The sequence below is a fragment of the Notolepis coatsorum genome, assembly GCF_963971535.1.
Source record: "Notolepis coatsorum genome assembly, chromosome: 1".
In the NCBI taxonomy this organism is placed as follows: Eukaryota; Metazoa; Chordata; class Actinopteri; order Aulopiformes; family Paralepididae; genus Notolepis; species Notolepis coatsorum.
Window position 1 is genome coordinate 315,759,178 of NC_140165.1, and position 27,723 is coordinate 315,786,900.

Below are 27,723 nucleotides of genomic sequence, written 5' to 3' on the forward strand. Positions count from 1 at the left end.
AGTTAAATTTTTTTTGCTATTGATGAGGCATCATCATCCTCACTTGAAAGCTAGGCTACAGGTTTACCATCGAAGCTCAACCTTTCCATCTGGCTCCCTGGCAGTCATAGCCCACACACTGCATACACCATGGTCACGAACAGACAACAGAAACCATGTCTCACATCCTCACTGGTTGTCATGCATACAAAGGGCTCTACATTTGCTCTACTTTGAACTGCTGCGGTCAGGCAAGCGATACCGGAGTCTCATGGCAAGCACAGAGAGACTCAGAAAGAGCTTCTATCCCCAGGCCATCAGGATGCTCAATGACAATTAACACTATGTAAACAAACCATCAAACACACTCACAGCACACACACCCACACGTACACACCCACTTTAAATGGACAACTCACTGTACACACTTTAGACACTAACACACTTTATATTTATATTTATTGGCAACTCATTGCACATAGCCAAGCCTTGCACCTTACCTTGCCACCGCAAGGTAGACGCTCCTATCTGTACCTAGATAGCTAGGCTATGAGCTGTGTGTTGATTGTCCGGTTCATCATCCATGTGTGTGTGTGTGTGTGTGTGTGTGTGTGTGTGTGTGTGTAACTTTGGTTGCCATTGCCAATTTGAGCACGAATGTATCAGAATACCCCACAATGTACAAGTGCACTGATAATATTTGTGTCCTTTAAACATTGTCTTTATGTGGACATAAATAAAGATTCTAAATGTGTGTGTGTGTGTGTGTGTGTGCGTGCGTGTGCGTGTGTGTGTGTGCACGTGCGTGTGTGTGTGTGTGTGTGCGTGCGTGTGTGTGTGTGCGTGTGTGCGTGTGCGTGTGTGCGTGTGTGTGCGTGCGTGTGCGTGTGTGTGTGCAGGCTTCGTGCTGCAGTATTCGGTGGACAACACGGAGGAGTGGAGGGACGTGTTCATCAGCTCCACGGAGCGCTCCTTCAAGCTGGACGTGCTGCGCTGCGGCACCTGGTACAAGGTGAAGCTGGCGGCCAAGAACAGCGTGGGGGCCGGGCGCATCAGTGAGATCATCGAGGCCAAGACCCACGGGCGAGGTGAGGTTCAGATTCAGATTCACATTCAGATTCAGAGGCATTGATCAGCCTGGCGGCTGAGGGGGAAAAACTCAGTCTGTGACGAGCTTTCACGGCCTTTAGGATCCTCAGCCTTCTCCCAGACGGGAGCAGGGTGAAGAGGCTGTGGCCGGGGTGGGAGGGGTCGGCCATGATCTTTTTTACCCTCTTCAGCGCCCTGGAGTCGTGCAGGGACCTGAGGGAGGGCAGGGGACAGCCGATCACCCTCTCCGCGGACACCTGAGGGAGGGGGGGGGGGGGTGAGACACATGGGGGGGAGGGGGGGAGGTGAGACACCTGAGGGAGGGGGGGGGGGTGAGACACATGGGGGGGAGGGGGGAGGTGAGACACATGAGGGTTGTCCAGGAGGATGATGTGAGACACTTGAGGGGGAGGGGGGTGAGGTGTGACACCTGAGGGGGGGGGGGGGGGGGGGGGCGAGATGAGACATCTGAGGGAGGGGGTACAAGGTGAGACACATAGGGGTTGTCCAGGAGGATGATGTGAGACACTTGAGGGGGAGGGGGGTGAGGTGAGACACCTGAGGGGGGGGGGGGGGGGGGGCGAGGTGAGACATCTGAGGGTTGTCCCGGGGGCGAGGCGAGACAGGTGTTCAACATCACTCACCATCAGAGTGGCAGCTCTGTAGCAGAAGGTGGTGAACTCACTCAGACACACAGACGAGCTGACGTTACCTTCACTCCGCAGAGCCCCAGCTCTGTAGCAGAAGGTGGTGAACTCACTCAGACACACAGACGAGCTGACGTTACCTTCACTCCGCAGAGCCCCAGCTCTGTAGCAGAAGGTGGTGAACTCACTCAGACACACAGACGAGCTGACGTTACCTTCACTCCGCAGAGCCCCAGCTCTGTAGCAGAAGGTGGTGAACTCACTCAGACACACAGACGAGCTGACGTTACCTTCACTCCGCAGAGCCCCAGCTCTGTAGCAGAAGGTGGTGAACTCACTCAGACACACAGACGAGCTGACGTTACCTTCACTCCGCAGAGCCCCAGCTCTGTAGCAGAAGCTGGTGAACTCACTCAGACACACAGACGAGCTGACGTTACCTTCACTCCGCAGAGCCCCAGTTCAACAAGGACCAGCCGGTGTTCACGCACATCAACTCCAGCCACGCCCGCCTCAACCTGCAGGGCTGGGCCAGCGGAGGGTGTCCCATCAGCGCCGTCACTCTGGACTTCAGACCTAAAGGTGGGTGGTGGTGGTAACTGATACAGTAGGTCTCCCTCACTATTATTTACCAGTTTGCTATTTTTGGTTTTGATCCATTACACTTACCGTATGAACAATGGGCCTCATTCAACAATACTCTCTTATTATTTTTCTTATATTCTTGCTTACCTGTCTGTTAAGAGAACAATAAGAAAAGCCACCGCCACATTCATAAAGCCGTTCTTAACCTCGAAATCTGTGCGTACCCAGGATATTTGAATGGTGAATCCCACTCATTCTAAACTGGATGCGCGCTCTCGCGCAAGTCATTTGCATACAGAGACACGCCTCGCGGGCTCATTATAATACGAGAGCCGTGGGTCTGCATTGTATATGAGCGGATCCCCCGGCCTTATTCAAGCGCTGGAGCGCTTTGCGATGGATCAAAATGAGATAGGAATCAAATGTATTGTCATCATACAGCACCTATAGCTATATAGTGGAATATACTGTATTAATATAGTAATATAATAGTAGTTGGCTAGTTGCGCGCTTCTGGCAACCTCCCGCAGTGCACGCATACACACGTACTGTATACAGTATGTGCAAAATGAATCGTTCCAGCAAAGTACTGTAGGCTTTGACTCTGCGTTGTCAAGAGCCAATCGCACAGGTTGCCTCATCTCATCTGGCTCTGCAAATAGATCTAGAGTCTGAATATCTCCGCATATATAGCCTGCTGATGACTGACACATCTCTCTCAAATCCATTCTGAGAACGGAACACATTGCCCGCGACGCGGGTCTTGATTGATTGAAAATTGTATTAACAGATTGCAGAATGGGTACAGTACAGTACAGCTCAATACACACAATTGTTAAGGGGATGCAGACCAGAGAAAGACTTTCGTCTATTATACAACCTGGAAATGGACCGGGTATTTTGACATCCCATAATGGAAAACTGTCTACCCCACGCTGATCGCCCAACGGCCCGAGGAGACTGGGGTGAGTTTTAGCGTGTAATATTTCCGTGTTCGATACTAACTGATCTGATGAACATATGACCCACATTAGATGAATGGTATAACGCTGCCCACGGAATTATAAACGCCCCCTCGCCCATCCGGTCAACATCAGATGACGTGTAGTAACTTCCAGAAGTACGTCCAGTTGGAATTTTGTTAAATGTGTTAAATGTCATTATGAATTGAAAAAAATAGGGGACCCTGATGTAAACAAGACGAAAGTCTTTCTCTGGTCTGCCTCCCCTTAACACATTGGCGGCCACTGGGATGCGTCTAATATAACTCTAGACGACCAGCAAATGTAAACAGACGTGGGGCTGTTTGTAGAGCTAAATCTATACTATATAGTATTGCTATCTGTCCATTCTCATTGTCAATTGAGACCATAAACCGTCCCTTCAAAATGGCTTAAAGAAAAAAAAATCATCAATACGTTCTCATTTTATAGCGTGAATATAAGCGTTATACGGGATTCCGGCTAGGATATTTCCTGGAAGGCGAGATAAAGGGCTAATAGCTACTAACGTTATATCCAATGGCATTTCCGTTATACATAAGCTACAGTTCAAACTCAAACTGCATATGATCGGCACAATCCTCAAGCATGTATGCATGAAGGGGGGGGGGGGGCGGGGGACGTCGTTTCTTATTATTGATTACTAGGGATGTCCCGATCGCCTTTTTTTGCTCCCGATCCGATTCCGATCATGTGATTTTAAATATCTACCGATTCCGATCGTTCCCGATCCGATCTTTCACATTAGTAATCAATTTTGACGCATTTTTGTCAGAAACTGGTGGAGCAAGACAAGTCCCTCTGTTGGCTATAGTCCCTGGAGGGGCGCGAGCGCGACGGCTCTTGTTATTACATTCACCCTGAGAAATGTGCTTCATGAGAAATATTAAAAGTTTCAATATATGTTTGCACATTAGTATACATTCAGTGTTCGACTTACGGTCTGAAACGCCGACGATAATCCTTAGTCACAGCAAATAAATGACGTTATCCAGGTGAAAAGTTAGTCTGAAAAGTCCGCCTCCAGGCTCCAGTCTGCTGCTTCATGAGTTGTTCCTCCACACGGAATGTCGTCCTTGCAAACATTGCAATTGCTGGACTGGCTTGACTTTCTATTTTAAAATGCTTAGTTCCAACTTCCAAACCTCTAGCTCAGGGGTGGCCAACCCGCGGCGCGCGAGCCGCATGCGGCTCTTTGCCCGTCAATGTGCGGCTCTTCCATCCATAAAAAAAAAAAATTTACTTTTTTTTTTACTTTTTTTTTTTTTTATGTCACTCATTCCATAAGGACGTAGAATAAACATTTACAATTTTTTTTAAATGGTCCATTTGCATGTTCTTGGTATCTGAATATAGGGACATATATGGATCAGTGTCAGAAATAGTGTGTCTGTTACTAGGCTTGAGTAAATTGTAATGAACCAAAGGAGAATATCAATTCTATTTAAAAAAAAAAGTATCTTTGACTGTAAATAACACCATGCTAAAATTGACCAGACCTGAAAAATCTAAGCAAATGAATAAAGGGAAGATGATTAAACAGATGGTTTTGTAGATACAGTACTGAATTCTGCCATCTTTTTTATAATGTAAATTTCTCCACCATTTTTCATCATATTGCAACACCGTTTTTTGCAAGACGTTCACAGAAAGGTAGAGAAACTAACTGCGTTCTGTTTTATGGCAATAACGTTCAGGTTTGTGGGAGATAATCCCAAAAAATAAGAGAAATTAAAAATGAAATCCAGAAGTCAGATGATTGACAGGGGCTGGTGTGAGCTGGGTAGGGTAGTTTTTCGAAATTTGAAAGCCCTGAGTCTCTTCCTTCAAAAGACTACACTCACTTTTGGCTGTGCCACTTCCTCCTGTCAATATGCGCCGGTTTCCGACTCAATGCCCTGAGATTTCTATAATCTTATATTTCAGTAATAACAGTTAAAATAATTGGTAAACAAACATAATGCTGAAAATATACACTTTTACTGTATATCTCGGGCTTAAGAGGTTAACCCTGTGAGGCCCAAATTAAAAAGAAATTAGCAACTTCAGAGGCCAGAGGGTGGGACATATAAACACATTTACTATCAAATAGCATTGTGAGGCTGAACAACAGGACCAATTGACTATACATGTGCTTAAAGGGGAACTATCTTATAAATGGCTTTTTTCAGTGTTTACCATTGTTTCTTAGCTATGTGGACTTATATTAATAGGATATATGTCTCTAATTCTCATATTGGCGAATTCTTCCAATTCTCCTCTCACAATATTCACCCTCACTGAACTGAGTCATCTGAAAATGTGCATATCTGTGATGTCAGAGATTTCTCAGCTGCATAATAATGTGGCAGTTGATGTGGCAGTTGGCACCAGGCCACACAGTGGTTGGAGCCCAGCCTCAAAACGGCTTAAGATCTTGAGGTAGAAAAATGCGGTTTTTAGTACTTGATTAGAAATACAAAACAATGCATTTTTTTTGAAAAAAACCTAGGTGTTCCATAGACTCACAGGAATTGTGTAAAAGTGCCCAAATAGTGAAAGAAATAGTAAAATAGTTCCCCTTTAACATTTTTTAAATAAACATTATTTTTTTAAATGGCTAAAAGTGATTTTGTAATTTTGCAACCGTGGGTCTCACAGGGTACTTTTAACCCTGTGAGGCCCAAATAAAAAAGACATTAGCAACTTCAGAGGCCAGAGGGTGAGACCTATAAACACATGAAGGGTGCCGTGACTGAAAAAAAAGGTTGAGAAACGCTGGTATATGGTGTGGCTCTTTGTGGTAGCACAGTCATTTTTTTGTGGCTCTTAGTCTCTGACTGGTTGGCCACCCCTGCTCTAGCTGCTTTTAGTCACAGCAAATAATTGACGTTATCCAGGTGAAAAGTTAGTCTGAAAAGTCCGCCTCCAGGCTCCAGCCTGCTGAGTTTTTCCTCCACACGGAATGTCGTCCTTGCAAACATTGCAATTGCTGTTGGACTGGCTTCACTTTCTATTTTAAAATGCTTAGTTCCAACTTCCAAACCTCTAGCTGCTCAAGTGAGTGGATAACAGTGATTCGGGAGCGACGTGTTGTACTGTTGTTGTGATGTGAGCGTGTAGCCAGAACACCGGTCTAAATTAAAGGGAAAGTGTTTGTTGCAACGGTGTAAATTAAAGGGAATGTGTTTGTTGTGGACAATTATTCTGCTCTGTGTGACAATAAATACATTAATGATATATTATATGTAATTTAAAACCAAGACTAAGGCCTCCGTATGAGTTTAAGACGTGAACATGGTCATGTTTGTTGAAAAAAAAATAAAAAAAATAATCTTTTATTGACTGCCGATTTTTATTTAATTTCCTTTCCCGATCCCGATCCTCTGAAAAGCACGTGATCGGCGCCGATCCCGATCACGTGATCGGATCGGGACATCCCTATTGATTACCAATAACCGTGTTCGTCTAAGTAGCCACATAGGCTGATCGCCTGGTTGAGTATCATAACAAGGCCCGATCGGGCTGTATTTTACGTGAAAAAGATCTTACCATGAGCCGGTTGGATCCCCCTTAGCATTTCCCCGTTATCGATCGCCATCTGGTAGATCGATATGTCCATTGGCTGATGATAAATCCCCTTATTGCATAGTGAAATCCTCGATCCAAAACGTATTACAAGCTACAGGCTGCACATCCAGAATCCAGCTAACTGGAAACTCCATTGAAAGTAAAAAAAAAAGAGTGCACCGTTCAGCCACAGGGCACACTGCATTATCGCGACAGCGCCCCTAAGAGGATCTGGCCGGTAATGCACTTTGGCGAATTCAAAGAGTAGGGTACATCTGCAGTGCAGCTCGGCGACCTTGAATAGGTTATTAAAATGGAATAAAAGCCAAAACAACTTGCCACGGATATACAGTATCCGTCCTTCGGTGCTTTAACACTTTGAGCGCCAGCCGTGTTTTCCTTTTTACCCCCTTGAATGCCACCATCCATTCCTTTTTACCCCCTTGAATGCCACCATCCACTCCAATGTTAACTTAATATCGCCTAATCTATGTTTTAAATTATGGCTATGTGTCTAATCTGCCCGTCGCTTACCAAAGACTCATTTTCCAGTCAACATTGTCAAGGCAGATTGTTTTTTTATCGCTTCATTTCCGTTTGATAGCATTTTGAAAATCACTTGTTATTCGCGGAAAAAACAACCCATTCTATGATAATCGTCTTTTACTGGAATAGTCCAAAACGTTGTCATTTGTCGGCCTATTTATGAATCGTTTTCAAATAAACGCTAGATGATCGATAGTATATGTGTGTCAAAACAGCTATATCACATATAGGGGAAACGCTTATATATCCGTGAAAATGAGTCTGATTATCCTAAGACTGATAAGATAGATTCCTTACCTGAGGTCAGATGGTATCCAAATGGTTTATTCCAATTTCCGATCGCCATTCGAAAAAATCGATAATTGTATTGATCCACCGTGTGTACAGTAGAACACATATTCGCCGCGGCACCAAGGCTCCAGAATGAACTCTGGTAGACCCCGGTTACATCAATGAGAAGTAAAATGTGGAGTCAGAAATCCGTTCTCCCATTCACTTTCATTGAGTACAATCCAAAAGGGTGATTTACCATCTGGGAGACGATAGGGGGCGCTTTTTTCACATCTGAGCGCCGGCGGTGCCTGGATCTCCAACGGTAGGCTTGCTTGATGCAATATGATTTCAGAACACAAAAAAAAAAAAAAAACGAGAATACTCGTGACGTGGCATTCAACGGTCGGGGGGTAAACCCGAGAAAAGCCGTGAGTAGCATACAAAGTGTTAAGCATGGATTCGAAAGACGTATATATCCGTGCTAGGGCGGGATTGTGTTAACAATTGTGTGTATTGAGCTGTACTGTATTGTACCCATTCTGCAATCTGTTAATAAAATCTTCAATCAATCAATGGCCTGGGCGGCCAGAGCATAACTGTTCTAACAGTAATATATAATCCATTTCAGACAGAACGCACGCAATAAGTTATAATAATAATTATTATTATTGAAAAGTTCTGTATTTTTAAAGTCGTATTTGGGGGCAATTAACACTTTCAGTGCCTGGCCGTGTTTTCCTTTTTACCCCGTTGATGCCACGGTCCACGGCCCATGTAACGTTAATATCGCCTAATCTATGTTTTAAATTATGCTATGTGTCTAATCTGCCCATCGCTTATCAAAGAATCATTTTCCAGTCAACATTGGCAAAGCAGATTGTGTTTTTATCGCTTCATTTCCTTTTTATAGCATTTTGAAAACCACTCGGTTTCGAAGAAAAAACAACACATTCCATGATAATCGCCTTTTACTGGAATATTCCAGAACGTTATCCTTTCGTCGTTTCTTATTATTGATTACCAATAACCGTGTTCGTCTAAGTAGCCACATAGGCTGATCGCCTGGTTGAGTATCATAACAAGGCCCGATCGGGCTGTATTTTACGTGAAAAAGATCTTACCATGAGCCGGTTGGATCCCCCCTAGCATTTCCCCGTTATCGATCGCCATCTGGTAGATCAATATGTCCATTGGCTGATGATAAATCCCCTTATTGCATAGTGAAATCCGCGATCCAAAACGTATTCCAAGCTACAGGCTGCACATCCAGAATCCAGCTAACTGGAAACTCCATTGAAAGTCAAAAAAAAGAGTGCACCGTTCAGCCACAGGGCACACTGCATTATCGCGATAGCGCCCCTAAGAGGATCTTGCCGGTAATGCACTTTGGCGAATTCAAAGAGTAGGGTACATCTGCAGTGCAGCTCGGCGACCTTGAATAGGTTATTAAAATGGAATAAAAGCCAAAACAACTTGCCACGGATATATCCGTCCTTCGGTGCTTTAACACTGAGCGCCTGCCGTGTTTTCCTTTTTACCCCCTTGAATGCCACCATCCATTCCTTTTTACCCCTTTGAATGCCACCATCCACTCCAATGTTAACTTAATATCGCCTAATCTATGTTTTAAATTATGGCTATGTTGCTAATGTGCCCGTCGCTTATCAAAGACTCATTTTCCAGTCAACATTGTCAAGGCAGATTGTTTTTTTATCGCTTCATTTCCGTTTGATAGCATTTTGAAAATCACTTGTTTTCGCGGAAAAAACAACCCATTCTATGATAATCGTCTTTTACTGGAATATTCCAGAACGTTGTCATTTGTCTGCCTATTTATGAATCGTTTTCAAATAAACGCTAGATGGTCGATAGTATATGTGTGCGCACCAGTGCATGTGAGCGGATCGGAGCGTGAGCGGCGCGGGGCGCGGAGCGGCCGGTTTTGACGTGAGCGAGGAGTGGGTTTTAAAATGAGTCGGCGCGACGTCCGGAGCGAGAGTTCTCCTCCGCTCCAATCCACTCCAGGCCGCTCACAGTGGTTTAACACTGATGTAATAATATACATGCAGTACAATGCCAAAGCAACAGATGGCGATGTACAAACATGAAGGCCATTTTCAACCAATGAGAAGGGTGAACCTGTGATATCATGTTCAGGCTTCACTCCTCCTCCTTCACTCACTCCTGTTAGAAAAAGTATCGACGCCATTGTTGTTGACGTTAGCTTACATGCTAACGTTAATGGCAGCGACCATAGCATTGTGGCTCGGCTAGCCTATCATCGCTTAGTAGAGCTAGTGAATGGATAAACAACGTTATTTAACATTGCAGAATGGGTACAATTACAATGCGGCTCAATACAAACAATTGTTAAGGGGCCCAGGGGGTGTAGACTGTTGTAGTTTGAGCTAATTTACACCATGCTCCAAAAAAAAAAAAAAAAAAATGCCGAGCGATCTGGCGCGGGGAGCGGGGAGCGCTCGATTCAAGGTGTGCGGGGAGCGAGCGGAGAGCGACTTGGGGGCGGGGTCAACATGAGTGATTAGCGGAGCGGACCAAGCTTTAAAGAGCGAAGAGCGGATTTCTCGGCCGCGCCGATCCGCTCACGTGGCCTGGTGCGCACGCACGCTCGTGCCGTGCGCTGATAATCGCTGCTATTATTTCCTCATGGCTTTTACAGTGAAACAGCCATATCACATATAGTGGAAACGCTTATATCTCCATGAAAACGAGTCTGATTATCCTAACACTGATAACATAGATTCCTTACCTGACATCAGATGGTATCCAAATGGTATATTCCAATTCCTGATCACCATTCGAAAAAATCGATAAGTATATTGATCCAACGTGTGTACAGTATAACCCATGATCGCCGCGGCTCAGAGGCTCCAGAATGAACTCTGGTAACTCCGGCTGCATGGGTGAGAAGTAAAATGTGGACTGGAATTTTTTTTTTCCCCATCCATTTTCATTGAGTCCATTCCAAAAGGGTGATTTACCATCTGGGAGACGATAGGCGCCGCTTTTTTCACATCTGATCGCCGGCGGCCCCTGGATCTCCAACGGTAGGCTCGCGTGATGCAATATGATTTCAGATCGCTAATAATAAAAATAAAATCCGAGAAAAGCCGCGACGTGGCTTTCAACGTCACGATCGTAAACCCGAGATTAGCCGTGAGTGGCGCTCAAAGTGTTAACCAATGGTAGGCTTTTTTTTTATAAAAAAAATTTGGGGTAAGAATTTCTTATTTCGGTAAGAGTGCTCTCGACCACTCTTATCATTTGTTCTTGCCTGAGAAAAAAGCAACAATAAGAGAACTTTGCTGAATCCCAGGTAAGAACAAAGTAAGAGGAAATGCTAGTTAAGAACTAAATCTGTTCTTATATCGCTTCATGCATGAGGCCCATTAAGAACACGGAGAGTTGCACAGTTGAGGAAAAGAAAAAAAGGTTTTAGCCATAATATCCTTGATTATTGGAGGGCGACAGTGGCTCAGGAGGTAGAGCGGTCGTCTGGTTATCGGACGGTTCCCGGTTAGATTCCCGCTCCTCCCGGGGCAGTGTGTCGAAGTGTGCTTAAGCGAGACACTTAACCCCTTAACTGCTCCCGAGGAGCAGGTCGGCACCTTGCATGGTCGCCTCCGCCGTCGGTGTGTGAGTGAACGGGTGAATGTGAGGAACAAATCTTTTGGATAAAGCTAAGCTGCAGACTTGGCTGACAGGAGGAGCACGTTCAGTGCTAGACTAACACTCCCTAAATGTAGCACCGAACGGCACAGGAAGTCCTTCATTCCGACAGCCATCAGACTCTACATCACTGAGCCTCACTGCATCACTGAGCACAGGGTGACAGTTACCATCTTCCTGGACTTTTACTTTTGAAACAACACTGTTCAATATTACACCTACTGTAGACTTCAGTAGACTTCTGTATATTTTTACTGTATATTTTTTACTGTATATTTTATACTAGAATGTATACATAACATACGAAATGTGAATCCCGGTCCGTACTCTATTATTATTATTATTATCATCTTATTCTTAGGCCTATTTTATTCTTATTCTTAGGCAATTTGTTTTGTTATTCTTATTCGTGACCTTATTCTGTCTAAATGTCTAAATGTTTTTACTGTGAGCGATCAAATTTCCCTCGGGATGATTAAAGTATTTCTATTGTATTCTATTCTATTCTATTATACAAATGCACCATTTTCCATTATCGTGGCGTCTGTCTTGTTGTTGTTTATGCACCATATTCGACTCCGCCGTACCGTCCCGCAGGCACGTGGGCGTGGCAGAGCGTACGGACCAACGCCACGACAGACGTGTTCCTGGCGGAGCTGCGCGAGGCCACCTGGTACGAGCTCAAGATGAAGGCCTGCAACAGCGCCGGCTGTGGCAACCAGAGCTCCCAGTTTGCCACGTTGGACTATGACGGCAGTGAGTAGAGGACCGGTTGGTGTGTGGGGTTTGACCTCTTAAAGCCCGGAGCCCTATTTTCGATTCAAAATGGCTGACCGAAAAATATGATCACATTAAAAAAGAACAAAAAAAAAACGTTGTGGACAGCGACTCCTACAGGTCGGTTGGTGCGCCTGCGCAGTAGAATCAGGAAGCGAAGGGGGCGGCGTGTCCCTCCCACGCAGACCCTCGCCGCTGAGAGATCGCGCTGTGCAGGTGAAAAGATGCGACGGCTGCCTCCTCGAGTACCGGAGGGGACACGTGATGCAAGGCTTCGTCCACATTGCAGCCGGCCTGTGGAAGGCATGGCCTAACAACGTTCGAGACAGGGGAGGGTAGAATTGAACAATACGAAATTGGGGAAGGGAGAAAACTAGAAAATGGGGAGAAAAAGTAGATACAAAAATGTATTAAAGAAATGTATTGCTGAAAATATACACTATGACTGCTGTTGTGACATGGTTAGGATGTTTACTCTTGGATACATTTGGAAAGAAAACGCAACATTATGTCATACGGTCTAGACAGATCGTCGGGTGGAAGAGGTTAAATGGAACTACTGTACAGGTTCTAGATAGGCAGCGATAAGAGTCAGATAAAGGGTTCAACCGGGTCGGGGGAACCCTGGGGAAGTCTGGGATTTTCAAAATGTGCGTTTTTCGTGACCTTGTTATGGAAGAATTATACGTGCCCTAAAGGTTTGAAAATTCAATTTTTTCATCATTTATATTTCACCAAGTCAAATGATAAATGTTAGTAATAACCCCAATAACTACATTTCCTGATTACTTTAGTGTCAAGTGATTGTTGTAGCTGGGACATTCAAATCAACTATTCAGCAATAACATATACTTATTGAACATAGAAACGGTATAGGTAATGGTACTGCACCATTTATCATGGAATAATCATGGAATCTGATCCACAAAATGGGTCTGAACCCTGTAGATGACATTCTTCTCCACTACCCTCTCTGGAAAGACGGCTGAGCGGAACTTGTGTCTAAGTCCTTTTCTTCCCGGCAACAGGTACTATCCCACCAATCAAGTCGCCCCTGGAAAAGAACGACGACGTGAAAAAGCTCTTCTCTATTGGCTGTCCTGTCATCCTGGTCACTCTGGGCGTCGCTCTCCTTTTCATCATCCGCAAGAAACGTAAAGAGAAGAGGCTGAAGAGACTGAGAGGTGAGAAAGGGAGGGAGGGAGAGAGAGTGAGGGGTGAGAGAGAGAGAGGGAGGGATGAGAAAGGGAGGGCTGAGAGAGGAGTAAAGGGAGAACAGGATTAGAGAGGATAAGATAAGCAAAAGGATGGAGTCGTCAGCGTAATGAATGACTTGTTTTGAGTGTGTGCAGTGAAGTTTAATCCCAGGTGTTCTCTTGCCTTCTTCTAGATGCCAAGAGTTTGGCTGAGATGCTGATCAGGTAAGACTACCAAGCCATGGTCTTTCATTATGTAGCTATATTGGACAACATTTGCTTTAAAGACATTGGACCTCATTCACGAAGACGCACTTACGGAAAAAAAATAGATTTCTTCTTAACTCCATTTCCGAAGTTCTCGGGCCCAATCTGGCATTCACGAACGGTTTCTTATCTGGGATTCATTCTTGGCTAAGAACAGGATTTAATAATGCAGAAAAGCAGCCGATTGGTGTGTGTGTGCGCCTGTGGGCTTAATTTGTGAGAAATCATTGATGATTCGAGTTCACATCAAATGATCCAGAACGATTCAGATACATGCTACTTTACTATAAGTCTACACACAATATAGACAGTTTTAACATACTTGCCTTGTTTCTGAAAACAGTGGATATATCTGTGTGTGTGCGTGTGTGTGTGTGCGTGCGTGCGTGCGTGCGTGTGTCTGTGTGTGTGTCTGTGCGTGTGCGTGTATGTGCGCGCATGTGTGGATATATGTGTGTGTGTGTGTGTATATGTGTGTATATGTGTGTGTGTGTGTGTGTGTGTATGTGTGTGTGCGTGTGTGTGTGTGTGTGTGTGCTTGGTGTCCCTGGAGCAGTAAGAACAACAGGAGCTTCGACACCCCGGTGAAAGGTCCCCCTCAGGGCCCGCGGCTCCACATCGACATCCCCAGAGTCCAGCTTCTCATCGAGGACAAGGAGGGCATCAAGCAGATCGGTCAGTGTTTAAAGGGGAACTATTTTACTATTTCTTTCACTATTTGGGCACTTTTACACAATTCCTGTGAGTCTATGGAACACCTCTGTAAGGTTTTAAAAAAAAAATCATTGTTTTGTATTTCTAATCAAGTACTCAAAAACAGCATTTTTCTACCTCAAGATCTTAAGCCGTTTTGAGGCTGGGCTCCTAAACCACTGTGTGGCCTGGTGCCAACTGCCACATCAACTGCCACATTATTATGCATCTGAGAAATCTCTGACATCACAGATTATGCACATTTTCAGATGACTCAGTTCAGTGAGGGTGAATATTGTGAGAGGAGAATTGGAAAAATGCGCCAATATGAGAATTAGAGACATAGATCCTATTAATATAAATGTAATGTAAGTCCACATAGCTAGGAAACAATGCTAAACACTGAAAAAGGCCATTTATAAGATAGTTCCCCTTTACGTTTAAGTTTAAGTTTAAGTTTATTTGGATCCCCATTAGCCACAGCAGTGCGGGGCTATTCTTCCTGGGGTCCATAACACGTAAAATACAGTTACAGACTTTATACACTCAACAACATTCACATGCCATACAAACAATTAAAACAACAATAAATACTCTTAATTAAATTCATAATACAATACACCAATACCTACTCATAATTAATTCATAATACAATACAGCATAATATACTATTTAGCTTTTACATACATTATCTATGTGCATATCAACCAATTATACAATATTTTAATAATATATTGTGTGTGTGTGTTTATTTGTTTATTTTATGGTTCCCCATTAGTCTACACCCATGGGTGAAAGATTATTCTCCCTGGGGTCCGAACACATAACCTACAACATTACAGTACATTACATTACAGTAATAAAAAAACAATAAAAAACATAACACCCTAAGTACATTCTCAATATCTTTAAAATCTCACACAAAAAACACACAAAGGCTCCAGCCACAAATACGATACTAACTAACTAAAGTAACAATACTAACTAAATAAATCAGTAACTCCACTGTATTAGTTAGTTAAGTTAATTTGTTGCTGATCATCATTATCTTCGCAGGTATACGTGTGTGTGTGTGTGTGTGTGTGTGTGTGTGTGTGTGTGTGTGTGTGTGTGTGTGTGTGTGTGTGTGTGTGTGTGTGTGTGTGTGTGTGTGTGGGGGGGGGGGGAGAATGTGTTTTAAATTGTCTGAAAATCAGAATCAGAATCAGAAAGGCCTTTATTGCCAAGTAAGCGTGCACATACAAGGAAGTTGACTTGGTGCATCAACATTAACAGACAATTAAAGTAGAATAAAATGGAATATATAAACTAAATTAGAATAAAAATACAATAGAATAGAATAGAATATAGGACAGGGCTGTACAATTGTGCAGGATGTAGTAGAATATATACACTAAATTAGAATAGAAATACAGTGGAATAGAATATGTAACAATGGCTGTGCAATTGTGCAAAACAAATATGAACAGTGTCATCATGTTCAGATGCACACAGGTTTGAGTATCTGTGCAAATATAATAGTCCAGGAAGGGTGTGTTAATGTAACACATTAACAAAGGCCTTGGGTACTGTATGTCCAACCCAGTTCCTGTTTTTCCTCAACAAGATTCTCTCTCGTCCGATAGGTGAGGACAAGGCCACCATACCCGTGACGGACACAGAGTTCAACCAAGGAAACGCGCAGAGCTTCTGTACGGGCGTGTCGGTCCATCACCCCGCCCTCATCCAGAACACCGGGCCTCTGATCGACATGTCGGACATCAGACCAGGAACCAGTGAGCATTTCTCTCCTTCCTATTTTCAAACGACTCCACAGCTCCTGTGATGCTACCGATACCAAAAAAAGATCCTCTTTGATCTTACCTTATCTTTTATTTTTTTTTGGTAATTCTTTTGCCATTTTATTGCTTTATCGGATAGACAGAGAGGAAGGATGGGAGAAGATATGGGGAGGAGACATTCGGCACAAAGGTCGCCGGGTCCGGGAGTCGAACCCGGGACGGCCGTGTTGCACTGCAGTGCGTTGCGTGGTGTGTGCCACCCTGGCGCCCACGATCTTACCTCATCTTTGGCATCAAAAGCCTATTCGGACGCTGTTTATTAAACGTTCATATTGGTCAGACGTTTCTTTTGGAGCAGTTTTACTCAACTGACCGAACACACAGCTAAATGTACCCCGTTTCCTTCCACACTCTTCCTCTCGCCCTCTTAGGCGGCACAGCGGGGTAGTGGTTAACACTGTCGCCTCACAGCTACAGTAGAAGGTCCTGGGTTCGATTCCCACTTGGGGACCAGGTTGTCCCGGGCCTTTCTGTGTGGAGTTTGCATGTTCTCCCCCTCGTGCTCGCAAGGGTTTCCCCTCCAGAAAAAGAGATAAACCCAATGGAAAGACATGCAGAACAGATCACTAACGTCCCTGACGAAGACGGACAGGAGCACTTGGATTGGTCCCCGGGGCGCGGCCCCACGCTGCAGCCCATGTCTGCTCCTGGCTGCCCTTTGGGGGGGGAGGACGATGGGATGGGAAAAGTGCAGGGCGACTCAGTGCATGTGTCTGTGTGTGTGTGTGTCTGTGGGTCGCCCATCTCGCATGTGTGTGTGTGTGTGTGTGTGTTAATCTGCATGACACTAGGGAGGTGTAGTCTGACGTCGCTTTGGACCGCCGCCCGCGAGGTCCACCCATATAGGGATTTATCATTGATTGGGAAAATGGATTATCGTCTATTCATTGTAACAATTCTGCCGCATGGAAATTGAAAAGCTTTCCATTTTTTGCACAAAATGAGTTCCCTTCTATCACTAACATTATTGTTTAAGCATTTTTGGTTGAAATCAAAATTCGGCGATTTATATTGAATACATGAATATTTTCACGTTGAGCTATAGATTGTGGATGAATACGCACAGAAAGGTACACCGTGCAAATGTTCATGCTTTATTTGTTTTAAAACGAGACGATTTAGAAATGGGCAATGGGGGAAATACATTGCGTTGGACAGAGGGTGGAACACGGAAAAATGGCAATGACGTAACCACTACACCTCCCTATTAAATACTTCCTTCTTCTTCTTCTTCTTCTTCTTCTTCTTCTTCTTCTTCTTCTTCTTCTTCTTCTTCTTCTTCTTCTTCTCCCAGACCCCGTGTCACGGAAGAGTGTGAAGTCCGCCCACAGCACCAGGAACCGCTACTCCAGCCAGTGGACGCTCACCAAGTGCCAGGCCTCCACGCCGGCCCGCACCCTCACCTCCGACTGGCGCACCGTGGGCTCCCAGCACGGCATCACCGTCACCGAGAGCGACAGCTACAGCGCCAGCCTCTCACAGGACACAGGTGGGCCCCTGGAGAGAGAGAACGCCACTTAACCCTTCCACTGCCACACTAGAAAGGGTTAAACCCTTTCACTGCCACACTAGAAAGGGTTAAACCCTTTCACTACCACACTACAGACGGTTAACCCTTTCACTACCACACTACAGAAGGTTAACCCTTTCACTACCACACTACATAAGGTTAACCCTTTCACTACCACACTACAGAAGGTTAACCTTTTCACTACCACACTACAGAAGGTTAACCCTTTCACTACCACACTACATAAGGTTAACCCTTTCACTACCACACTACAGACGGTTAACCCTTTCACTACCACACTACAGAAGGTTAACCCTTTCACTACCACACTACATAAGGTTAACCCTTTCACTACCACACTACAGACTGTTAACCTTCGGTAGTAGTGTGGTAGTGAAAGGGTTAAGAGGCGTCAGCACAATACCGTATGTTGGCGTCGATACCGTATACTGTTTACCATATACCCGTACAAAGTATACCGTTTTTCCAAACCTGGATAAAGAAAATAAGATAAGATAAGGTATTCCTCTGAATATACGCATATGAGCAAGTAGGCAGTGTGATCAAAGGTGCAGATGAGGGTCTGTGTGCCCCGCCCCCTCAGTTATATCATACATTACAATAAATATGGTTACAATAAACACTAGAATCTAAATATGTACAATAAATACTGTAAGTAAATACAGTATACACAGGTGTAGTATACACAAGGTACCCTAACCTACATGATATACGTCATATGTTATAGTCCGTGCAGTTTAGGTGGGAGTCAGACACTCAGGGCTAGATCCACAAAGAATGGATTGCATGGAGCAAGTTGCACCCTCATTATGAATTGAAAATGGGGGACCCTGATGTAAACAAGACGAAAGTCTTTCCCTGGTCTGCATCCCCTTAACGATTGTGTGTATTGAGCCGTACTGTATTGTACCCATTCTGCAATCTGTTAATACAATTTTCATTCAATCAATCACCATGCAGATTGATTGATTGATTGAATGAGAATTTTATTAACAGATTGCAGAATGGTTAACCTTTCACTACCACACTACAGAAGGTTAACCTTTCACTACCACACTTCAGAAGGTTAACCCTTTCAATACCACACTTCAGGGTTAACCCTTTCACTACCACACTACAGAAGGTCTACCACACCCTTTCACTACCACACTACCTTCTGTAATGTGGTAGTGAAGGGTTAACCTTCTGTAGTGTGGTAGTGAAAGGGTTAACCTTCTGAAGTGTGGTAGTGAAAGGTTAACGTTAGGTTATGACTATAACCAAGTTCTGTTAGTTAGGGGCGATGCTTGGCATCACTACTGCACTATCTCGCGTACGTGCACGCGTACTGAATAAACCACAAATGTACCTCTAATACCAGTATTAGTCTGACCACACCCCTCATCAGCTTACCTTCATAAGCAGGTGTGTGGTCACCTGCTCTCCTCCTTCCCAAGCTTTCACCACAAGGTGAGGACAAGGGCTGCAGCGGCCGTCTGATGCCAAGCATCGCCCCTAACTAACAGAACTTGGTTATAGTCATAACCTAACGTTCTGTATCGTTAGTGGCTTAGCTTGGCATCACTACTGCACAAGGGAGGCCAAGCGGAGCCACTTGGCTGACAAATACACCCCGCTGACAGCCCCCCAAAACCATCAGAACAGGGAGGGCCGAGCCCCCCCGACCCCCCCTAATGGAGGGTATCCCCCCTATTAGAGGCTTCACGGGAAGGCGACGGACCCGACCGTGCGAAGAGGCACTCAGGCAACTTAACGCACAGGGTGAGCAGACCGTGGCTTGACCCCACGACTACACACACGCACAACCCGCATGCCACCCGGGAACGAACGGAGGAACAACCTCGTTACTGCCCCCAGAATCACGGGGCCAAGGGCAAACCCAACCCCGTGGCAAGGCCGTAGCAGCGGAGCGCGAAGGAAGACCCAGACCCACCAAAAGGACTGGACTCCCTGGAATGGGGGCCCGGAGAAGTCCATGATGCCAGCATCAAGACCCCACCAGGTGGGCACGCAGTGCCCCGCCCCCCACATCGCCAGCGTATTCGGACAAAGGCCCCTCAGTTACTGCACCTGGTATTCCCAGGCGGAATCCCATCCAAGTACTAACCAGGCCAGAACCTGCTTAGCTTCCGAGATCGGACGAGATCGGGCGTGTTCAGGTTGGTATGGCCGTAAGCCGAGCGGGCCCCGTCCCCCCAATAGTACACCGCCTGGCACACTGACCCTGCAGAACAGGCAGTCAGCATGGCCGTAAGCACACAAAAAGGTTAACCAACGGAAGCAGGCAGCGCACCGGGGAAAAACCAGGCAACAGGCTGTTAACCCTAGCCTGGAGACTGCGGACGAGACAGGCGCCAGAGGGGACAGCTGAACACAGCCGCCCCGGCGGAAGGAGCGTAAGCTGGCGGTGTTGCATGACCAAGCCTCCATTTAAAAACCCCCACCCAGAGGGGTCGAGGCAGAGAAGGCTGACACGATTGGCAGACGTCATGAACGTGCAGGGGCACCCTCAAACGGTGAACCCGGGAGTTGACACTGCTCCAACACACCAGGGAATCAACCACCTCGGTGTTACCCAATGCGGTGGTTGTTCCTATAACCCCCCAAGAAAAAACTCCAAAACACACCTGCGGGCATACACCGGCTATACCGCAGTACAAGTGTTTCAGTTTCCAAAAAGGGTTAACCCAGGCCTACGGGTCGCAAACATCACTTCGGACCGGGCCTGGCGGTACGGGAAGCACAGGGTCACCAGAGGAGGTCAAAAAACCACCCCCACAGGCCCCTCTTCGCCATGCGTGAGAGAGGAGCGAAAAATAATGGAGAACCAGCCCCTAAGCACACCGTACCTGGTATTCCCCGGCGGTCTCCCAACCAAGTACTAACCAGGACCAACCTGTGTAGCGGCCGAGATCCGACGAGATCGAGCGCGTACAGAATGGCATGGCTGTAAGCCATGACGACAGTGCTGAGTAAAAACATACCCAACCAGGGTCTCCATAGCGCTTAACCCTGTGACACCCAGACCGACCTGGCATTTTTCCCCCTGAAAAAAACCCAAGTCCCTCAGGGTACCAGAACAGCATATCTGCATCCCCGGCGGACAACGGGTTCAACTGATCTAGACCAGCGTGACCAGAACCAGTCCCGTGCCCTAACCACGCCGACATGCCTACTCCAGGAGAAGGGCAGATATGCGTGTTGATCTTAACATGAAAAGAAGGCGCCACCCAGACGTTCGGACGAACCGCGCCTGGTGGCCCACCCCAAGGGCGTGAGACCCCACTACATATGTTCAGATCCATCCCGTCATCATCCCCCAGACATGAACGAGAATCCGTCGACAACCCACCCAGGTCATGGGATGTGGTCGTCGGAAGAGGAAAAACCCCCATCTCAGTTGCTTTATAAAAACGCTGTTTCAACCACAAGCAACCAAGGCGTGCCAGTCAATCGCCTGTTTACAGCGAGCTAGCACTATACGTGCGTCGGGACACACCCCCATCAACGAACAGGCTATTTAGACCTGTCATTGAATCCCCAAGGCGCCCAGGGGAACGACAAGAGGGGTGTGACACTCCCTAACTCCAACACTTCTGGAATAGAAAGAAGGAAGCATCAACAGTATGTATCCCAGTCTACACAGCCGGGGTAAAAAATGTTCACATTTTTACATCCCACCACCCTCCCATAGGAAAGAGACGGGGATCCCCAGAGAGACTTCCCACGCGAGCTGTACAGATTGAAAAGAATATATTGCACCTTGAGCCATGTAAAAAACTGGTTTTAGGGCCTCCGGGGAAGAGGCACTGAACCCATACACACTCAACAAACGAATTGAATCGAATATACATACAATAGAAAAGGACCCTTCTAGAGGGTCCACTCACTTTGACAATCTGAGGAGGAAGGCTCTGTACTCTGATGGAGGCTTCCTCACATGGAAGAAGGAGTCCGAACTCACAGAAGGCCTGAATAGGCGCTTGGTGAGGAGGAGCCCTGACCACCCCCCCGAAAACAGATCCATCACATGGACCTGAACAGCACACGGAAGTCCTACCAACAGAGACGCGCACGGTGACGTACTCTATGGCGGGGGAATTCCTGCGGTGCACACGCCCAATATACCAGGCCGTGGGACCAGGAACTCCCTCCCCCCCCCCCCCCCCCCCCCCCCGTAACGTGCCGAACCGCCACGTGACGGGAACCTTGAAGGACAGGGGGTGTACCCCTGACCGACAGAACAATGGGGAGAGGAAAGGTTACCAGTTCACCCCTTTACGACCCCACACCCATGATACGACGTAACGACAAAAAGAGAATATGACACAGTCATAGTCAGCTCTATGAAGCGTTTCACAGCTCCACACAGCGCATGAGCTAACCTGCTATCTGATTTTTACTAAGGAAAAACACAGAATAGAGAGGGCTCTAAGAACCCCGGTCCAACATACACATGTGCTTCTGTGGCCAGTACAACCCAGTTGTAGGTCACATGACACACACAACCCATCATCACCTACAAAAAATGGCAAAAACACTCAACAGAGGAACGCCGTTTTTTTCACAATGAGAGAATACATCATTCTTGATTAGTATCGACCACAGGCCTTGCTAAGCACACATGACAGCAACCAAACCAATTTCCCTTTAGGAAATAAGTTTCTCCAGCAGATTTAGCACAACCTCAGCAATCAAGCTAAGAGTTACATCGTATCCCTACCACACAAAAGACACAATTAATGCACAACATGTCTGATAGGAGGTGATAAAGTCCCCAGGGAACCGGGGGGGGAAACACAATCCTCCTATTTTACCCTCAATACGGCCAGTTAAAACAGGAAAACCTGTTAATGTGTGAACACACTGTTCATTGTCATTACAGTCTGAGAAAGAACATTCTTTTACTCACTTGTCACCAAGCATAGCTCCATAGGTTAGTTGCCTTAGTAGTGAGTACACGGTACACATAAACACCATGATGTTTCTCACACAACAACCAGATCAATACATCACGATCTGCACGGAGAAGCTAACTGCCAGTGACAAAAACAGCTCACACATAACCCGCAACGTATCCTAAATGCATTGCGACAACACACGCTTTGGGAAAAAACACCGTTATTCACAATACATTTAGCAAAGTAAAACCAGAAGACGTGTTATGAGGTCTGGCCAACCCCGTACCTACCCGGAACGCAGATCAGCGAAGTGCAGTCACAAGACACCGTAGAACACAGCCGACCTGTGTTGTTCGATCCGGGCAGCGTCGCCGCTCCAACCAGTCGCTACAGTCCTCTTTGTTGACGCAATCCCCGTCCAGGCTCAGGGCAGGGTCGACGAAACATCCCCTGTCAAGGATGACGTCGCGGTCAAGAGTGTAAAACATGTTAAAATCAAAGCACGTTCAACAGAATAGCATCAAGCCAACGGCGATCAGAAGCGAGCTCCGGCGGCGCGCGAGAAGCTAAGCTACCCCGCGCCAGCCATGGCCCTAGCAGCAAGCTAACGTTTACCCAGCGACCACGACATGCTAGCCCCGCAGCTAACAGCTGACTGGCTAACAGTAGGCCTTAAGCAGGCCATGCAGCGATCCAGCAGGCTAACGCAGCAGTTAACAGCTGACTGGCTAACCGTAAGCTATGAACATGTAAACAATGACATAACACTCACCCAGACAGGCCGCCGTTCTGAACCTCTCCTCACTTTTTAAGAGAAAAGAGAAAACAAGACGTCAACACCGCTTCACAACGGTGAACATCCGGCGGAATCAGCACAGTACCAACTGGCCTGTGTAGCTGACTTCGAACATGAATCTGCCGCTATCGCACATTACATGCACATATCCCCTCGTGAAGGAATACTCTCATTTGGATATGAAAGATGGGGTCTTAACACGGTGACAGAGAGAATCCACTCGTCCAGAACACACAGGGATCACCAGTGTCAATGGTCGCGGCCCACTAGTTAAAACTATAATGGTCTCCAGACCAAGGCCTTCTGTCGCCTAGGCGGCTAAACAAAGGACCCTAGCCTGGGGCCGGTTTCCATAAACTTTGTCAAGTAGCCCCCATAGCACTAACAGACAAGTGGAGCCCGCCAGCAAACACTACTCACCCAACCTGGAACGCACCGCTCCTCACAACAGCGGCATGTCCGACAGTTCAGCTGTGGCCTGACAGGTTTCACCCCAACAAACACAGCAAGGAACTGCAGTTGAGAAGCATGCAGCGGCGTGCTCCCAATACGAAAACCGGTGGAGGGTTTTTAGAATGATCATCATCTTCTAGACACTCCAGTACGAAGACAATATCGCCGTATTTTCTCGAAAATAGTGAGAGAGAAAATAAAGATATGATGTCAACGTATCCTTGTTTCCCAAGCTGTTCCTAATCCAATTTCTTCCATCATGGTGTCAAGTGTGGGGATCTACCGAGGCACTTCTTCCTTGTGGTGAAAGCGAGAAGGAGGAGAGCAGGTGACCACACACCTGCTTATGAAGGTAAGCTGATGAGGGGTGTGGTCAGACTAATACTGGTATTAGAGGTACATTTGTGGTTTATTCAGTACGCGTGCACGTACGCGAGATAGTGCAGTAGTGATGCCAAGCTAAGCCACTAACGATACAGAACCTTCTGTAGTGTGGTAGTGAAAGGTTAACCTTCGGTAGTGTGGTAGTGAAAGGGTTAACCTTCTGTAGTGTGGTAGTGAAAGGTTAACCTTCTGTAGTGTGGTAGTGAAAGGTTAACCTTCGGTAGTGTGGTAGTGAAAGGGTTAAGGGGCGTCAGCACATTATGTTGCCGCCAATTACCGTATACCGTACAAAGTATACCGTTTTTTCCAAACCTGGATAAAGAAAATAAGATAATGAAAAATACAAAGCTATAACAATCATGTGTAGTGAGGTGAACAGTAATGACAGGGATTTGGGAGGTGTAGATAAGATAAGATATTCCTTTATTGATAATAATAATAATAATAATAATAATAATAATAATAATAATAATAATAATAATAATAATAATAATAATAATAATAATAATAATAATAATAATAAATTGTATTTGTAGTGCACTTTTCGTTCACTAAGATCCCAAAGTGCTACAGGGTTAAAATAATGATCCCCTTTGGGGAAATTCAGGCATCATAGCAGCATTGGGGAGAGGGGAGATACAGGTATGGTCAGGGTAATAGTAGAAATACATAAATACAGGCAATACAAATGTTAGTACAGTAGAAAGGTAAAAATAGGCAGTGTAAACAGTATAATTAACTGAATATACACATATGAGCAATAAACAATAAACACTAGAATCTAAATATATACTATGAGTAAGTAAAGTATACAGTATAACATTTGCCGATAGTCGGCTATGAAAAAAATAATAAAAGTATGACATTTATTTTTTAAATCTTTTATTTATTTTTTTATCATTCCATGTGGGCTGTGGGGGGTGCTTAATGTCTGAAGGAGTCGACTGAAGGCTTCTTGTCCTCTGCAAAAGCATGCAATTGGTCCACTGATGGATACATCTTGATATTTGTCTAGTCTAGTGTGTTCATTAGATGGGTGAAATCCTCTTTCAGTGCCTCTGTGCCTGTTTTCTTAGGCAGTTAGCCTCTGGTATGCGTGCCATTAGCATTAGCCACGCTTCTAGGCCTCTTTTCTTTTGGAAAGAATGATAATTGCAGTCGACTACGGCTCCTTTCGATCGATTAGTCGACTACTATTCGACTAATCGGGGTCACAGCCCTAATTCTATGTAACGCTAGTAAACGGGGATAATAAACGTTTTCCTTTCACTCCCCCCCAGACAAGGGTCGCAACAGCATGGTGTCGACGGAGAGCGCGTCCTCCACCTACGAGGAGCTGGCCCGCGCCTACGAGCACGCCAAGCTGGAGGAACACCTGCAGCACGCCAAGTTCGAGATCACCGAGTGCTTCATCAGCGACAGCTCGTCCGACCAGATGACCACGGGCACCAACGACAACGCCGACAGCATGACCTCCATGAGCACGCCGTCGGAGCCCGGCATCTGCCGCTTCACCGCCTCGCCGCCCAAACCCCAGGACTACGACCGCGGCAAGAACGTGGCCGTGCCCATCCCACACCGTGCCAAAAGTGAGAGCGTTTTTTTTGTCGGAACATTGTGTTGTATATTATTGCATAAGTATTAATATTCCATAAGGCTGTCACAATCGATAGAAATATTTAATCAGATTAATCGCATGATTGTCCATACTAGTTAACGCGCAATTAATCGAAAATGAATCGCATATTTTGTATCTGTTCTAAAAATCGACCTTAAATGGATATTTTTCAAGTTTTAATACTCTTGGCGGCTGGGTGGCGCAGCGGACATTGCCTTGACTAGGATGTACCCCAAAAAGAATATTCCAATTATCTGATCGCGATTCCAAGTATTGATGTCCATCGTGTCGCCAACATAATCCACCACACATCATGCATCAGGAGCATTTGATTCTTCTCACTCCGACCGTTATAACCGCTCAGTTTGCCCCCAAAAAAAAGCTGACCCGGAGACATTTGATCGACGCACAGGCCAAGATACAAGGTTTCAAAGGGTGCTCGATACCGCCACCTGGGAGGATCTGGCCGGTACTGCACCCTCGGCGTCGCAATATGCCTTCTACCGGCAACATACTGACAATGAATAGGATATTAAAATAAAATAAAATGGAAAAACTATCAAATAACGTATATATACACATGGTTGGCGTTCAACGGTTGTCCGCCAAACACGTATATAAACGTGGTTGGCGTCCATTGAGTTAGCATCGGGCAAAAACTGGGCCGTTTTTGTTTTTGATGATTGCATACCTTTTTTGCAAAGCTTTACTTTATACTAGGGATGCTCGATATTGGCTTTTTTACCGATACCGATATACCGATATTGTCCAACTCTTAATTTACGATACCGATATCAACCGATATCAACCGATACCGATATATGCAGGGTTTCCCCCCCCCCCCCCCAAAAATGGAATAATTTCAGGTAATTAACATTACATATCTCTTGTTGTGGAATTAGCACAACATTATGCATACTTTTGACAATAAATAAAATCAGAATTTGTTCTTACTTGCTTGCCTGGGTAAATAAAGGTTACAGAAATGTAAAAAAAAAATTATAAAAAAAAAAGAATTTGAAAACCGATACCGATATTTTCCGATATCACATTTTAATGCCGATATCGGCCGATAATATCGGACATCCCTACTTTATACTTTATACTTATAGCACATGCATGAGTCTGGTCTCTTTTGAAAGGTAACATTCTGAAGCTGCTAACACAATAAATCACTTTGAGTGCTAATGAAATAGAGTAACAGAGGTTCGAACACACTGAAGTAAAAGTTGTGTGTACTGCCGTCGGGCCGTCCGATGCTTAAGAGGTTAAGTTCTGACTGTTTTTTTTTAAATAGCTTTTAAACTATTAAACTTAACCATTCAAAAAATAAACACATTTTCCACGATGTCTTTTACTCAGGCGATTACTGCAACCTGCCCCTCTACATGAAGACGGACCCCTTCTTCCGGAAGCAGTCGGAGCAGCACCACGACCCGTGCCCGGTGGTCCCCCCGCGCGAGGCCTCCATCCGCGGCCTGGCCCAGCGGGCGTACCACACCCAGGGGCGCCACGGGACTATGGACTCTGCCAAGCAGCAGCAGCAGCAGCAGGCCCTCACCATGGGCCACTCCGGCCTGGCCAGCCTCACCTCCTCCGGGGCCTCCTCCCTCTGCGGCGGGGGAGCGACGGGGGGCGGAGGAGGGGGGGCGTCCGCTAGCTCCACGCTGCCCCAGAGAACTCTCACCATGCCCGGCTCCTCCTCCTCCTCTGCCTCCGGCGCCGTCGCGTCTTCCTCGTCCGGCGGCGGCGGCGGGGCGATGGGGGCCACGGCGGGAGGGACCCCCGGGTCCAAGATGGGGGGCTCCAGAGACTCTCTGCTGGAGAGCAGCTCCTCGGGGCTGGGGGGCAGACTGCAGAAACAGAGGGACGCCGGGGCCTACTCCAAGTCCTACACGCTGGTGTAG

At 46.0% G+C, this 27,723-nt stretch overlaps 1 protein-coding gene and 1 pseudogene across 2 annotated transcripts in view; one reads left to right on the forward strand and one right to left on the reverse strand.

Moving 5' to 3' along the window:
• LOC311226308 (cell adhesion molecule DSCAML1-like) overlaps nt 1-89 on the reverse strand; it is a 25,377-nt pseudogene extending 25,288 nt beyond the window's left edge. Inside the window, exon 1 of the transcript XR_014621073.1 lies at nt 68-89. The product of XR_014621073.1 is annotated as a cell adhesion molecule DSCAML1-like (transcript). The remainder of the gene's footprint in view (nt 1-67) is intronic.
• A 66-nt stretch (nt 90-155) lies between these two features.
• LOC311226318 (cell adhesion molecule DSCAML1-like) lies at nt 156-27,723 on the forward strand (the record flags this gene model as incomplete). Its single annotated transcript, XM_084311738.1, has 11 exons — nt 156-174; nt 879-1,067; nt 2,169-2,297; nt 11,957-12,115; nt 13,165-13,320; nt 13,527-13,557; nt 14,156-14,274; nt 15,918-16,067; nt 17,428-17,622; nt 25,479-25,787; nt 27,179-27,723. The coding sequence occupies 11 exons, from the start codon at nt 156-158 to the stop codon at nt 27,721-27,723; spliced, it is 2,001 nt and encodes a 666-aa protein (XP_084167864.1).